This window comes from Quercus robur, chromosome 2 (assembly GCF_932294415.1).
Source record: "Quercus robur chromosome 2, dhQueRobu3.1, whole genome shotgun sequence".
Taxonomy (NCBI): Eukaryota; Viridiplantae; Streptophyta; class Magnoliopsida; order Fagales; family Fagaceae; genus Quercus; species Quercus robur.
The window spans coordinates 81,163,137-81,179,861 of record NC_065535.1 but is presented as its reverse complement, the minus strand read 5'-3'; the positions used below and the strand labels follow the sequence as shown (position 1 = coordinate 81,179,861).

Genomic DNA, 16,725 nt, shown 5'->3' with positions numbered 1-16,725 from the left:
TTTTGTGGCATTCTCCCATTTCTGTGCACAGAAACATGTGTGGAGTACCTGTAGTTAGATGTCAGAAGAAATAATATCCAATTATCTGCTATGGCTACCAAATGCAGCCATTACAGCTAGGAAGTAGCTTTGAGTAGTTTTTGTCATCCCTCTTATGCAACTTAGGTTATGGACTCGTTCCGTTATTTTTACCTGTTCAACTTAATCTGGTTAAAAGCTCTCACTTATGTCCTAGAAGATTCACTTCTCGCAATTTTGTTATGTTAGGCTTGTGCTTGCAGTTTTGGCTCTATTATGAGTGGAACATAATATACACGTTTAATGTTTCATAATAATTAAATCTTGTCTATGTCATGATGACGACGGTTTTTCTTTACATCCACCCCATTTACTTTTTCTCTTTTCTCTTTTTAGGGTTTATTTATTATTACTTTATTTCTATTATTTGAAGCAATCATCCATGTATCCATGTATCTCAATTTTAAAACCCCAATTCTGAAATAGTTGCTATGTGATAAGAAGTGACTTTTATGCTTTTTAAAATTTCTTATGCCTTTAATCATATGGACTAAAGGAAGACTTGCTTCTTAAATACATAAAATTATGGATCTTAATTCTGTCCTGTTTGGTTTTCAGCCTGTTCGGAAGGGAACTAATGGTGGTGTGACACAAGCAGGGCTCCTCGCAGCTGCAGCTGGAGGCAGTGTCATTGGACTAACTTTTGTTGTCCTTGGATTTCTCACAACAAAGTGCACATATGATGTAGCTGTAAAGCAGCTATTGGTAATACCTCTTTCAGCTATGGCTGGACTTGGTGGAAGTCTTATAGATTCTCTTTTGGGAGCGACACTGCAGTTCAGTGGGTTCTGCACTGTTCGCAATAAGGTACATTTAAGTCATTGTCCCTAGATTTACCACCAGCTCAGTATGCGTATAATTCTTGGGTATTTTAAGCTCCACTTAGCAATTTCTTCTTGTCCAATGCAGGTTGTGGGAAAACCAGGGCCAACAGTGAAAAAGATTTCAGGACTTAGCATTCTTGACAACAATGGGGTGAACCTTGTGTCAATATTGCTGACCTCATTGCTGACTTCCATAGCCTGCACGTATATTTTCTAAAATGATCTATATATTTAAAAGATTTTGTTAGAGTTCCTATGTTCCTGAATTTGTATTTCACAGTTGATAAATGTACCAGCTGTACCATAATGTATCCTTTGAGACCTTGATTCTGATGAAAATCTTTGGTCGAATGAAGTTCCATTGACGCTTTACACCAATTAGTTGGGTGTTCAATGCTCTTGGGAGAATTTCCTGGACTTAACACATGATAATGCTTAGGATCCCTCTGCTAATTCTTGTTTCTTAGTTCTGCTCCTTGAAAGCAACTATGCTAACTGGGAATATTTGCTAGTTGCTACATTCTGCACTTAGGAGAGCACGTAGTACATGCTTATACTTTAAATACTTGCTCATTCATATTAATAATGATGCGGCAGTCGTTGATATCTGGGCAAGTTAGGTTGCAGGCAAGGCTGCAACAGGTACTTCTAACTTATTGCTGCCGGAATTGGGGTTCTACAAACCTTGCTCTTTGTATAGGGAGCTTTATAACTGTATGGTCATGCCATCTTCACTAGCTAACAAGTAACAGCCCCTTAACGCATATCCTGATATCTAGGTAGCATGGTGCTTTCCCTTACCCCCTTTTTATGACAAGAACAGTAAAATTGAAAAACAATGAAACAGAATAAATTTGAAAAATCGAAAGCTTATAGCGTTCATGTGCTTTCACTTTTTATCCATTATCCTCACTCTACCCTGATAGGCATGCAACTGAAAGAAATCGAACTTAGTAATTGCAAACCAGATGAGTGGCACTGGCACACAACTTCCATAACCCATCAAGCTCTATATATTGATTTCTGGTGTCTTTATACAACTTCATGAAATTTTACAGCAGGGGTAGATTAAGAGGGCAATTAGATTGGACACTGCTCTCAAATAGAATAAATTTCATAAACTGAAATTAAGATTTGAGATATTTTCCATTAGTTTGACAAAATATGATAGGGAACCAGAGGAATCGAGTATTTATATATATATATATATATATATATATGTATGTATATGTATATATGTTACGGAGGTTGATGGTATCTCATCAACCCTCTGTGCCTCCACAACATCTCAGTTGTTTTAAGGGCAGCAACAACAAAGAATCTCTAAGCAACACTCACAAGTCTCAAAGCAGCAGAAACAGCAGCACAGCGCGAACAAACTGCATATCCAAGAGAGAAATTTGTATTTGGGTATGTGGTTTTCAAAACATTCTAGCACATTAAGAAAAAAAAAAAAGATGGAATAATCTGTGTTCTAGTGAGTAGACAGCTCTTATGTCATCAAAAATTATTTCTTCTTGTTGGTGCTGTGATATAACTTGATTAAAGTGAAACATAAATTACAAGTAGCAACAACAACAAAAAACAAGAATTTGATATTTTATACGAACCAAGCATAAAGGAAGCCTTTCTCCTCATGGCGTCTTTGGATATGATCAACGTATGGTACCGTTTGAAAACCCGGCGGTGCATACATTGTTTCTTCTTCTTCTTCTTCTTCTTAGTAAGTATTTTTTTGCAGGTGCACAAAACGTAGTTCAAGAAAGGATAACAAGTATTTGTAAGAGGGAGGGAGTGCTGAAGATTTATGTAGGTAAGGATAAATGGTATAGTTAACAAATAGACAAAGGATGCTTCTCAAAAAAAAAAAAAACAAATAGACAAAGGAGGAAACCTCAAGTTAGCTTCTCATTTCTCAACATTTTATGGAGTTTGTCGATCTGGTCCACGTTCTATTATCAATTAGACGTGTATGACATCTATACTCTTGATCTAAATGAAGAAAATAGAGCAATATATGCAGGTCATAATTATATCAGGTGGGGACTCATGAGCCACAGTTGAGTGGCAATGTGGCATCATCATTTTGGTGAAAATTTGCCACTGTCCAAATTGATTATGAGAGACAGTTTGGTGGTAAGGCTTCATAGCTTTTCCCGTGGTGGTAGGATTTCCTTCTCATTAGGAAAATGCACGGGCCTGACCTACATAGTCTTCCAATGGTCCACTACTAGTTCATAACTTAGTCTATTGGGCCTCGTTTGGTTCATTCAAGGGACTCGAGATCATCTCCTCCCTCTTTTCGTGCAGTGATTATCTTAAAAGCCCGCTTCATAAAGTAGGAATAGAAGATATTTTTTCTCCTCTCATGGGTTTTAGTGGGTACGGTCTCCGATGGAATGGACGTTTTATTGTTTATTGCCTTATTTTGCTTGAAATGAAATTTTATAAGTTTATTAGATATGAAATTATTATTTTTAATATAATGATAATATAAATAGTTCATTTTGAGGTAAAAATTATATATAATTTTAATGATACAAGATTTGTAAATCTAATTTTTACCAGTTAATAAATGAAAATCATTCTATCAAATCAGATCAAATAATATTACTTCAATTATAATTAGTTATCAATTATTTGCATAGATTATTTGAATTATAGTTTAGTTTTTAATTATTTGCATAGATTTGTGAATGGGTAATATATTTTAGTTGCGATGTTTAATATATGCGGGGAAAAAAATAAGTTAATCAAGTAATTTATGAACATTTAAAAAAAAAAAAATAGTCTGTGAACAAATTTGAGCATGTTCAATAAGAAAATGGTTAAACTTGAACATGTATATAGTTTGGTGATGAGTTCAAGCTCAATTTGTGATCTAACTAAAAATAAATTAACAAATCTTGAAGCTTAACTAATCTAATCCTTACTAGTTACTACCTCATGTTCCTAGCCTAATGAAAGGATGAGGCGTCGATGATTGAATTAAAACGTTCTAAAGTTTTTAAAGTATCGCCATCATTGAATATTTGAAAACTTATAAGATTATTAATAATTTAAATAGATATCAAAATGGCCAAAAGTCTTATAGTTCAATTGATTGACACTTTCTGGTGTTTTAAAGACATCCAAGATTTAAATCTTTTATCCCCATTATAATTATCAATATATATATATATATATATATATAATAAAATGGTTTAAATGTATCAAATCATGGCTATGATTTAGGGACTCTGCAGAGAATCATTGTTCCCATGGTAAAATTGTACCCTTTTTCTTTTAAGATAAAGTGGGGTACACTTCAACCTCTCTTATTTTCTTTAAAATTACTCAAATTTTTTCTTACATTCTAAAACGTGAGGTACACTTAAATCCACATTATTACATATAAGGAAGGTTAACGACAAATGAGAGGACAAATATGGTTTTTTATAAAAAAAAAATATAAATTCTTAAAGACTGGACCCCCAACCAGACAAAATTTTAAATCATAAGTTATCTGCATGTTTTCATGCATTATTGTCCATCTGTTGTCTTTTTATGCCTATTGCCTAGTCTCTATCCGGATCACTCATCACACACACGTAAACCCCACGTATGATATGATGAGATAAATTTACTGTATATCCACCTATCCATTTACCACCACCTTTGTTTTGATTACCAATTATTTTACACTTTTACAAGAACTACTTCACTAAGTTACACTTCTTTTGCTAATTACATGGAAGAGTGAGAGAGATATTATTTAAATGAAGGCTTTATATATAAGGGCGAGTCACAAACTTATTCCAAATGGAATACTCTAATTTTCTCCTAATAAAATTTTTTTTTTTTCAAAACTTTTTTCTTTTTCACTTTTAAGCTTTTGTAGGCTGAATTAGAGCCATAAACGAGTCAAGTTGAGGTGAATATTTAAAAGCTTAAGATTTTTTTATTTAATTTTATTTTGAGTATAGGTTGAACTTGAGCTCATCACCAAGTTTGATTTATTTTCCAGTTGAAGTTGAACAACTTTGAGATAATTCATGAATTACGTAATTAACAGTATTAACTTATTCTTTTCTCATATATGATAAACATTACAAATATTTTTTTAGTAATTAAATAAAATGATTTTTATTTATTAAATTACAAAATTTTGATTCACAAACACTGTATTAATTGTTTAAAATTATATATAATTTTTATCTATAAAATTGTTTTTTATATTTTTACGTGTATACATATAAACATATATTATTATATACTTTTAAATTATGTCTCATTCTAGCGAGTTTATTCATAAATGCATTATTATGTTTGAAATTAACTCATTTAGCGATCAAGAAGTTTAAATTTAATTTTGAGTTTGGTTCGTTAATTAAATAAAAGAATATATATAAGTTTTTCTTAGATCAGTTCATAAGTAACTTGATTAATTTATGATGTTAGTCTTGACTCATAGCACAACCATTGACTAATGAACTACAATACCGCCCCTCCTATTGTAAAGGGCAGAGAAAGTTTGCAATCCATAATTCCATACCTACTGTTAGAAACATTATAGTCCAAGTGGCCAAATTAATTATATACTCATGTACTTATAAAACAAGCAACTTAATCCTGCGTTAGTCAAGTTCTCACTAGTCACTACTATATAAACTCTACATTTAGTTAATTGTAAAATAAGAGTTTAATAGAAAATATATATGTAGCCATCAAGGACTTTTCACTATAAACGTAGGTTGTTTGATAGAACTACATAAACCACTGTGTTTACTCTATCTTTTATGCTTCCGCTTTTCATTCAATCACTTATAATCACACAACAACTTTAATACCTACCACCGCGGCACCACCACACTTCTCTATTTAAAGTTTTTTTTTTTTTTGATGGGATCTATTAAAAGTTTTAAACGGATGGCCATCTCCCCAAATTAATTAAATAAGTCAAACCACCAAAGTCGTAGCCAATTTCTTCATCAATTAATTAATATCGTTGGATTGGATTATCAAAATATAGGAGTATGTATCATTGGAATGGTACAAAATTTAGCAACTAGAAATTATTTGTAGTTTCTCAAAAAAAAAAAGAAAAAAAAAAAGAGAGAAATTATTTGTAAAACTGACAAACTAGTTATAGTGCTGGTAATTTCACAGAAAGGCAAATGTCACGAATGAGCAAATTAACCAAACCTACGATTGTATATCTCAGATATAGATTCTATTTTACTTGCATAAGCCATATGTCTTTAGAAAAGCAAAATGAAAGAAAATTATTTCAGGAAGTGATACCCCCATTTAGAAATAAGGAACACAACATAAATATTTCACCCCCCTTTTTTTTGTGATTGGTGAAAATACAAGGTCACCAACCACTATTATTTTTTCGTATTCATCAATCACAACTTTTCAATTGTGAAATAAGTTATACAACTTGCTCTTTTTTTTCTTTCCCAATATTCTTCCCAAACCCCATTTCTAATGATGATAATCTGTTTACTCAAGGACAGGAACAGCAGAGAATATCAAGGCAACATTCGCATGTCTCGAAGCAGCAGAAACAGCAACACATCGCGAACAAACTGCACTCAAAAAAGAACAATTGGCATAAAATGCAAAAGCAATTAGATAAACTGTGCAACAAGAAAATAAGGAGACAGAATTAGATTGGACACACAAATGTCTTTTTCTTTTTGCCATTGACTCTATCACAAAATATATTCTCCTTCACGTCTCTACTTAATTGCATGAATAACCTTTTTTTTTTCTTGGTAAATAACTTAGGGTTTGTTTGGTAAGGAATTTTTAGTAACGTTATTTAAGTGTTGTAAAAATATGTGTGGATGAAAAAGTGTTGTAGAAATACGTGTTGTGATGTTTAAACAACGAAAACTGTACTATTGTTTAAACAACAGTACCTAACGAGCTCTTAATTGCATGAAAACACACTTAGCAAAGAAACCAAAAACATAAAACTATAAAAAATGAGGTGGCCTAGATCAACAATAATAACCATATAAAGAACAAGAACATATGATAGGTAATTAAATACGAACCATGCAAAAAGACATCCTTTTTCCTCGTGGCGTTTTTGGATATGTTCAAAATATGACATCTCTTGGTATGTTGGTGCATCCATTCTCTCTTCTTCTTCTTCTTGATCTCTGTTTTTCTCTCCCAAACAAGGAAAAATGGTACAAGAAAGGCTCACATCTATCTATGCTAGGACCTGGAGTGGATATATAAACACACAAATGGGGAAGGTAAGAAGCGTAAAAAATGGACACAGGATCTTCATTATTATTTAAACATTTTGTGGAGATGGACTTCCACCGAGTTTATCTTGTATGAGATCAGATGGTCATACTACTTAAACACGCAATGTACGAGATTTTTTTAAGGGACATTTGTTGAATCTCAAAATTGGATAGGATCATATAAAAGTCACATATTTGAATTAAAGTACTAGAAAATTGAACTTGTTTTGGCACTCTAGTCTTTATCATTAAATCTACATTTTTTTTTTTTTTGAATGCTTCGAAAGTTGTAGACTTGCTTTTATAGAAAATGTATATTTAATCAAATGACAGATAATTTTCTATCCAATCACATTTCTTAACATTTTTAAGTACCATGAAAATGGAGGCTTATCAGCCAGTGTTGATCAATAAACATTTAATCATATTGTTGACACTTGTCCTTAGAATAGGTCCAATTCCGTGAGCACCAAATCTTTTTTTTTTTTTTTTTTTTTAAAGGGAGTGTTTGGTAGAGAAAATTTTAGGAAGAATGAAAAAAAAAAAAAAATGAAGAAAGAGAACTTTTTGGAGGGTGTTTAATTGAGAGGGGGAGAGAGAAAAAAAAGGCTGAGACCGAGTGTTTTCTTTCCAAACTTACCCGAAAATTTTCTCCCCAACATGGGGAGAAAATTATGGAGGGAGCTTGATTTGTTTATTGACCGTTTAGTAAGTTGGTTTTTTTTTTTTTTTTTTTTTTTTTTTTTTTTTTTTTTTTTTTTTTGGGGTCACTTTTTGGATTGTTATCATGCGGCTCAAGTTGTTTTAGTGTTGTAGTAGTTAATTAACACAGTGGTTTTTGGGTTTGGTGGGTAAACAAAAGGAGTAATGCACATAAAACTTCACAATTTTTGCTACAAATATCTTACTTGGCATATTATAATTCGCTTCATATATATCAACTACTTTTTCTCTCTTACTTTAAGTAGTGATGTTTTATATGTCGTATAAATTTTGAACCAAAAAAAAAGAAAAGGTTGGGTCATGCAGCTATCACTATCATAATTTGGTCAAGTAAATGAATGACACAAGAACATTGTAGATCTTATCAGGTGGGACCATGTCACTTTTGTGGGACCCACCATCTCCCAAATAGTCTAATTGAGCTGCAAGTCAAGTCTATCACGGCTTCTGTTACTGTTACTGTTGCCTTCACTTTCACTATATTAAACAGATGCAATTTCTTCTACAAACGTAAAAATTGAACAATCTATCTTAATTTTATTTGAAGTAAAAAATTTATTCTTTATGGTTAAGATTTCCATAAAACAAACTGAGGATTCAAATTTTAGGAAATAAAAAAAATTGCAACTACCATACACAAACTTACACTTTTATCATATTTAGAAAAAAAATTTATTTATAGGCAACTTTTTTTTTTTTTGATAAATTGATTCTCGATCTTGAACCCATGTCTTGATGCTTTTTTTAGATACATTTTAAAGAAAAATAGACTTTTAGTTATATTTGATGAAGTCAAAGATCAATTACATTGCTTAATTGTGAAGCTTAAGGAGACATTGCAACTGCTATTTAGTTAAGGTTAGAACATGCAAAACTAATACTGATTTATGAATGTATCAGAAAAATAAAAAATTCCAAGTACTAGTTGACAAAAATAATAACCAGACAACGACACATGTAAGAAGTATACAAAACCTTCACTCTAGAATCCCAGTGCAACTTTTGTTTACCATTTTTGTGGTGAAAATAATGTGGATTAGTTGACATGAAAGTGTGGCATCTTCTGGACAGGAAATATCTTCCGAGATTGCTTCGTAAAGAAGAAATACCTTTCTAGTTTCTTTGCACAAAAAGCAAAACAAAGAGACAAACAGTTTCCAGCATAAAATAGCAGAAAGTAGAGTCGGCATCAGAGACCACCATAAACCTAAACTTTATACTAGTATTTACATCACATACATATATATATATATATATATATATACATATCTAAAATAATTGCCCCAAAAGTCATATCAATGGCCAATCCAAGCAAGCAAACCATTGGGTGGGTAGATTTGACTTCCATGCCAACATGAGCACACCAATATTTCCACTTTCCTTGTTGATTTTCTTATTTATTTAAAAAACATCTTGCTATTTAGTAGAACTTGAATTCCATGCTAATTGGGCCTTTACACTTAAAAACATGCAAATTCCATGACTTTTGAGAGAGAGAGAGAGAGAGATGGGATTACTATATACATCTTTGGCATATCAAAGCAGATGGCTTGAAAATATTCTTGCTATAAGTTTGGAAAGAAAGAAAGCACGATTAGTAAATTCTTAGGGTATATGATAGAATATATATAATAATACAGGGAAAAACAAACAGCTCATGTGCAAGGATACCAGAGAGGTCAATACACACAATTGCAAGCAATCCCGCCAACCCCGACCTCTTGTGCGCGAAACAACCTTCAAGGCAGCAGCATAACCACTCCACACAATTTCAACAAAGCATCTTAGTGCAGATAGAAACCCTATTGACATTCCAAACTAGGTGATATTCAAGAACCTACATCCAGAACTATAGTAAAAGCTGCCACGATAATGTTTCTGATATGTTTCCCAAATACTGTTATCCAAGCATTAGCAAGCAACAGAGCATGTGGCAGGTTTTACTGAACCTAAAATATTACCAGCTAAAGGTTGGAGACCAGCGGCAGTTTCCAGGCGTTCCCATGTCAATCTCCGCTTCTCAGCTGCCACACGTAACCTTGAATCTTCCTCCTCCAACTTATGTTGGCACGCAACTACCAGCTCTTCATCCATCTCACAGAACATCCTCCTCAGGTTTAGGGTTAGGTTGAGCACAGCTTGATTCCAGTGATTTTGAGCGTTTCGCTCTAGAGCTGAGAAGACAAGAGGCAGAATCACCTGCCTGTTATGTGAGATAAGATTAAGGACGTGCTCGTTGTTCCATAGCAAGTGGGCGCGTTCAGCCACCTGAAAATTATCAAAGAAAGAAGAAAAATAGCCTTCATATTGTTTTTTAGATACAAAGACTTCCCACTTTCTAATGAACAATTTCTTAAAATAATACCCATTGAGTAGAACAGAGGTTGCTGTGTCCATAATGATAATGGCAAGTGAAATGTTAGTATTTACACGATGCACTTATTCTTTGTTATCACCATCTATATATAAGCCATGATATAATTTTCTACACCACCAGAAAAGACACTAGTTGTGATACAGGACAAACCAAAACAATGCAGCATGAAAATTAAGAGATGGAAAAAATAAATGATAAGTAACCTAGGAGACAGGCTCAGGCCTTTTTGGATTTAGTACCAAGCAAAAGAGAACCTCTAGGAGTTAGCACCTACGGTTTGCCTAAGTTAGCATCAGACCATTGAGAGAATTTCAAGAGAGACTTTATTCATCATCAAAAGAGTCTGTCCCCATAGGATAGTACATCAGTGTGCTTATATAGATTTACTAGGACTAGACCCTAATTCTAATTGACAAAGGAAAACTCTAATTCTAATTGATTTAGGAAACCCAATTCACAATGACTTGGGAAATCTCAATTATTGAATTAACTTATCCAAAAAAAATCCCAATTATTGAATTACCCAAAAAAAAAAAAAAAATTGACTAATAAAACAAAATACTAATAACCTAATTAACTACTAGGACCTAAACTAAAATACAATTGAGCAATAAAAATACCATTGACTCCAAAATTAAATAAAACTAAATTAAAATAGAGATCTTGTTGAGCCTCCCGCAACAAGTTGAAGGCTGCTTTGCTGAAAACAAGAGAACAAAAGTGATGAAACCAAAGAAATGTCGCATGGGATTCTATATCAAAAGGCATATTTCCCTAAATGCAAGACATCAAAATAAACTCGTTATGCAACAAGCATGCTGTTAGTTAAGAACAGCAATATAACAGAAAATACCTGGTAATGAGAGCTGTTGAGGCAGCAACCTATACGCCGAAACAGTGGCACCATGATCTTTTGGAACTCAACCATACTAGTCATTTCCAAAACCTCTTCCAACTCACTTATAAACATCAATTCCTTCTGGCTATTTGTAATTGGCCAGTACTTTAACAGTCCCTTAATGACAGTGCCGGCCAACTTTGGATCCTTATCTATAAACTGTACAACACAATAGGTTAATTGTTGATGATAAATACCTACTGATTTTGGTTTATGTAGAGGAATCAGAGCCCTCCATAAGAACATCTTGTGTTCCTCCTTCAAAGGCAATGCAAACCCACTAATTACACTCCCAAAAATCTCCAACAGCTCAGCTATTCCATTATGTCTCTCGGTCTCGAAAACAAATCGATAGATGATATTGCTAACAGCCTTTCGAATAAAAGGCCTGTGTACCATGAATTTCCCATATATTCTATGCAGAATTGTTTTCAAACAGTCTCTTTCCCTTGGGTCCTCAGAATCAAAGAGGTCAAGTAATCTCACAATAAAAGAATGATCTATATACTTTTTTGCCACCTTTGCATCAAGAGAGCTGTAACTGATGAACCGAAGGAGTAGGTCATACACAATTTGCAAATATGACCAAGCGGGATCAAATATTGGCTCTTCATCTTCTGTTTCACCCCCACCACAATTAGAACGGTATTTAGGAGGGAAAACCCTGAACAGGTTAACTGAACACATTTTACACACTGCAGCAATTGCAGGTTCAGTGAACTTTGCGGATCCAGAAGAAACAAAATCAACAAGCTCTATCAAGGTTTGACGTTTAATATCTTGCTTTTCTGAATCACTATAATCATGAACCTCGCAGCAGAGGTTCAACTTACTGACAAACAGGTTCGGCTTCTGTGAATTTGAAACATCTTTGAAGGATAGATGTGCTTCCACTGGCTCAACTCCAGCTGCAATGCTTGTGGGGAAAACTGCTGAAGACACCCGTTTCACAACATTCAATTTGCTTGAAAGAGCACTACCAACATTTGTACATTGGAATCCATTGCTGAAATTGGCATTAATGTTGCCAGAATCACCCCCTAAAGAATCTACTTGGTCAGCTTTTGGCAATTTCCGAGGGAGTTTGCTCAGAAATTGCTTGATCATGGTGGCAGTGATGCAATATCTAACAGACAGACAACCTGAATCAAATAAAGAAAACAAATCAAAAACATTTTTTTGGAGTACAAAGAGAAACTAATGCAAGCAAATATTTGTATAGGATTTTAAAGCTTCACTTCTGGGAAAACCATATGCTCCTTGCAACAGCTGTAATTTATATTTTCAGCACATAAATAATCCAAATGAAATAATTCAGTGTCCAGCAAAAAGATTCATGCTGTTGCACCCCTTACTTTTAACTATAAAAATCTTGAAAGGCGAGACAACTAAATGGGAAACAAAACACATATGAGGACAGTTTCTGCAAATATCAGTGGATAAAACTAATGCAAAAGGAGACAAGCAAAATCCCATATAACAAGGGAAATCTAATACCATAGCTGCATTAGATTGATGAGGCCACACACAGCTAAATGATGATGAAATTCAAGTAAAACCACACAAATGGAAATGGCAACAAGCAAATATAAAGAGAGGATGAAGAATACAACATCAATGCTCCATTGGCATTTGGGAAAAGTTGTCAATAAAATTTTGCAATTCTATACAATTACTCTTTGGGGTGCAAATCTACCAGAAGACGCATTGAAATTTCTGGTTGCGTTCAGCTCAAGTTTTACTGATTTAATCAATATCATAGCTTAGTGATAATAGCTTATGATATGACCACATCTTAGTTTAAATCAAAGTAGCCAAAGGCTAGAACAAGTAACTGAAATAAATAATCAAATTTTTAACATTAATATTACCCAAGCCCAAGTTGCTACCAGCATTGTCCAGAAGATTCAATAACCCAGATCAAATTTATGGCAATTAATTTACTACATAAACACTACAAATAATAATAAGAAAAGTAATAGTAACAACAAAGACCTAGTCCCCAAAAGTTTAGGTCAGCTACTACAGAGTATAGAAAATAAGACCGTGAGCTTGACCAGGGAAAAAAAGAAGCTAGAAAGAGAAAACACACACCTCTTACAGACAGTAAACATTTTCTGTACTAAGCTATTAACAACAAATAAGAACATTAATAATACAAAGCTAAAATTTGGCCTATATTAGCGAATTTGGTAGATTTAGACCCAGATCTGGGACTAATGCTAAAACAGGAAAGGGAATCACCACAAAAATCTACACCACCAAATCACAAAAGACCAGGGGTCAGAAACCCAGATCACCATTATTAATTACCATAAACAACAAACTTTAACAAACCCAACTACCATCTTCTCTATGCAAGTACTAAAATTCCATTCCCAACAATGAATGTGAAATTCTATGCAGTTATACTAAATTTAACAAAAACATAAAAAGCAACATATTCAGAGAGAGAGAGAGAGAGAGAGAGTAACAACCTGTTTTTTGAACTGAGAAAGATGGGATCTTTAGCAAAGGGGAGAGAGAAAGTGATTCATAATTTCACGTTTGAGTGACAGAAAAGTTTCCAGCTTTAAAATGAAGCATTGGGCAGAGAGAGAGAGAAAGAGAGAGAGAGAGAGTGTATGGTTGTGAAGTGAGAAGGGTGTTTCTCACTGATCTGAATTATTGGGTAGTGATAGTTGGTTATGTTGGAGCTCTGTGGAAGATCAAGGAGAGCTTCACCTCGATTGAAGAGAATAAGCGGTGTGGCATTTTCTGAGAATTGCAGTAGCTACCGGGCTCATCACCTGCATCAGAAGGTAAAGAAAAACATATAGTACAAATAATACTATAATATTTAAAAATAAATAAATAAATATATTACTATCAAATTTTAAAATTAAATTACAGAATTTGGGTCCATGTGTTATGTGTTTTAGGCCCAAGTATCCTAGGACAAATATCAGAGGTTGTTTGGTTGGGCTATAGTGGCCATTTTTTAGATCTGTATTCACACTTCTACAAGTTCAAAGCTCAATTTTAATTTTAATTTTTAATTTTTGCCTTTTATCATTGCACCAAAAGAAAGTTGCTTTTATTGTGGGGGTACATAAAGCAACCTAACAGTGAAATTGAAATTAATGTCTTGCAAGTACTATCCTGGTTCCTGAGGCCTGAATGTCATGCAAATTGACTGGATACAACTTAATCTCTCAATGCTGTAATTCATAATCTACTGAGCTATCATTGCATTTTGTCGGCTTCTAATAATTTTGTCTTTTTATTTTGAGTGATACAATTTCTTTTTTTACGGGGTTTTTTTTTTTTTTTTTTTTTTGGGAATAAGTAGGTGGTGAAAAAGATAAGGTTAGTAGAGATAGTCTCGAACCCAGCTCAAAAGCAAATACCATGATGCTTTCTATTCCGAGGAACTTGATTCTAAAAATAAAAAATAAAAAATAAAAAGACTCCGAGGAATTTGGCAAGGTTCCTTTTATTTAGACGGATGGAAAATATTTTCAACTATTTGATTATGCTCCTGAATATATTAGGATTTCTTTTTTTTTTTTTTTTTTTACATTTTCTTATTTCTCAAACACATATATAATAAAAAATGAGAAGTATAGAAAAAAATTGTAACTAATTACTTGCATCCGGCAGCAATGACCAACTATGTTAGTGAAGGGTGGGTGGTTGGATTGCTATCAGTGGGAGGTGGGGATGGGGGTTGGACTGATGAGTTTTGGGTGATGCATAAAATGTTAAGACCGCAAATGAAAGAGTAAAATGTTTTACACCCAAAGTTCCTCTATTTTACAATCAATTGTAAATTATTTTTAGATTGACTAGCAATTTCAATCATCCCAAACACCCGCTGAAAGTTTAAATAGTGTAAAACACTATAATTTGTTTAGACCTCCAATTTTAAACTTACAACTAAATTACTTTTACTCTAATTTATCTAAATGTGGAATAAGATTAAATGATACGCAATAACTAGAACTACTCTTTAAGCCATAACCACAAGCAAGCAACAACAATAATAAAGCTTAAAGAGTAAGGGAAGAGAGCTGCAAACACAAGATAATACCGAGACGTGTTGTTGAAGATAAAACCGAAGTACTCGGTGAAAAACCCCTCCGCAACCCTCCAAGCCAAAATTGATCCACTAGTGAATAAAATTAGAGTACACGAATATCAAAAAGACATTCTAAGCCTAATCTACCCAATGTACTTGAATCTTCCAAATTCCAACTACCAACGAGCTTCACCTAGTCATGTCTTCACTAGTTATCCGGATTCCGCAATTAGCTCCAAATTGCATCCGCCAATCAATGACTTCTTCCAAAACTTCCCACGCGCACCAAAACTTCTCTCAATACTCAGATTGAGTGAGATAAGTGTTTGGGCTAAGAACCCCTAAAGGATGTGTAATTGGAGAGGTAGGAGTAAAGGAAAACTTAAAAGAAATGGTGTAGATGATTGTGGGTTTACAATCACTAACTCTGAAGTGTATAGCTAGGGTTTTTTCTCTCAAAAGTTCTTTGGAAAAACTCCTTACAATTTCGTGGGTAATGTGGGCTTATATAATGTTGGTAAAGGAATGAAAAAAAGCACACTTAAAAAGTTCCAAGCATTGAGTTTCGTCTGTCACTTGCAATTTGGCCTGAGTTGCAAAGTGACTCGCGAAATCCAGCCTGGCATGAGATTGTTTAGATTCCAGCATGTGCTTCTCACATGACCTTTTGCGAGTTGTCATTTGTGAGCCAGTCACGAATTCACCTTCTTCACAAATCTTTACCAAACTCTCACACTTAACCTTTAAATTAAATCCCACAAAAAATACAAGAAAATGATTGAACAAAAAATACAATCAAATTTGACACGGAATTAAAGCCAGCAAAAATATAGTTGTAAATCACAACTTTACACCCGTAAATGCGAAAAATATTTTTTAAGAATCAAATTTCGTCTAAACAAACAGAGCCTCAATAAACCTGACAAAATTGGACTTGAATCCAATAATTCATTTCGAATCTGAAGGAAAATGCTTGACCTGAACTTCCAGCTTTGCTCTCTCTCTCTCTCTCTCTCTCTCTCTCTCTCTCTCTCTCTCTCTCTCTCTCTCTCTCTCTCTCTCTCTCTCTCTCTCTCTATATATATATATATATATATATAGGGTTGAGTTTAAGTTACATCTAATGTAACTCTAAGCAATATTACACCACTCAATAATTTGTTATTGAATTCATATTTTGAAAATTTAATAGTTGAATTACATGTTTTATATGTTCTTAATATGCATGCCAAATTTCATGTCAATCGGATATAATTTGATCCATAAACTCATTTTTTATGCATTATTTTAACTACAAAAACTTAAATTTAAACATTTGATTGATGACATTGCTTTGATCTTTAATCATTTTAAAATTTTGTAAGTATAAAAAATAAACGAAGATAATGTGATCTATCCTTAGTATTACACTTTACTCTCCACAAATTATAATATTGTATGTCATATGTCCATAATGCCTTATGCTTCTACTTGACCTGGTAGCTACATGGCTATTTTGCAACTTTGCATTTCTCCCT

The 16,725-nt window shown here is 33.5% G+C and overlaps 2 protein-coding genes and 2 long non-coding RNA genes across 4 annotated transcripts in view; 1 reads left to right on the top strand and 3 right to left on the bottom strand.

Annotated features, from left to right (window-relative positions):
- Positions 1-1,310, top strand: part of LOC126715286 (protein PGR) — a 3,440-nt gene extending 2,130 nt beyond the window's left edge. The window contains exons 4-5 of the mRNA XM_050415825.1: positions 637-885; positions 988-1,310. Coding sequence (XP_050271782.1) covers positions 637-885; positions 988-1,119 — 381 coding nt within the window. The 3' untranslated portion in view covers positions 1,120-1,310. The remainder of the gene's footprint in view (positions 1-636; positions 886-987) is intronic.
- A 582-nt stretch (positions 1,311-1,892) lies between these two features.
- On the bottom strand, positions 1,893-3,085 carry LOC126715288 (uncharacterized). The gene is made up of 2 exons (XR_007651834.1): positions 2,513-3,085; positions 1,893-2,281 (listed from the first exon to the last, which is right to left on the bottom strand). It is a non-coding gene; the product is annotated as an uncharacterized LOC126715288 (long non-coding RNA).
- Positions 3,086-6,076: 2,991 nt separating this feature from the next.
- On the bottom strand, positions 6,077-7,608 carry LOC126715287 (uncharacterized). Its single transcript, XR_007651833.1, has 2 exons — positions 6,950-7,608; positions 6,077-6,475 (listed from the first exon to the last, which is right to left on the bottom strand). It is a non-coding gene; the product is annotated as an uncharacterized LOC126715287 (long non-coding RNA).
- Positions 7,609-9,419: 1,811 nt separating this feature from the next.
- On the bottom strand, positions 9,420-13,972 carry LOC126715285 (serine/threonine protein phosphatase 2A 57 kDa regulatory subunit B' kappa isoform-like). The gene is made up of 3 exons (XM_050415824.1): positions 13,626-13,972; positions 11,104-12,290; positions 9,420-10,141 (listed from the first exon to the last, which is right to left on the bottom strand). The coding sequence occupies exons 2-3, from the start codon at positions 12,253-12,255 to the stop codon at positions 9,785-9,787; spliced, it is 1,509 nt and encodes a 502-aa protein (XP_050271781.1). The 5' UTR covers positions 12,256-12,290; positions 13,626-13,972; the 3' UTR covers positions 9,420-9,784.
- Positions 13,973-16,725: the final 2,753 nt, after the last annotated feature.

Coding starts and splice junctions, on each gene's coding strand:
- LOC126715285 (XM_050415824.1), bottom strand. CDS start 12,255: ATGATCAAGCAATTTCTGAGCAAACTCCCTCGGAAATTGCCAAAAGCT. Junction 10,142..11,103: donor TCAACAGCTCTCATTACCAG/GTATTTTCTGTT, acceptor GATAATTTTCAG/GTGGCTGAACGCGCCCACTT.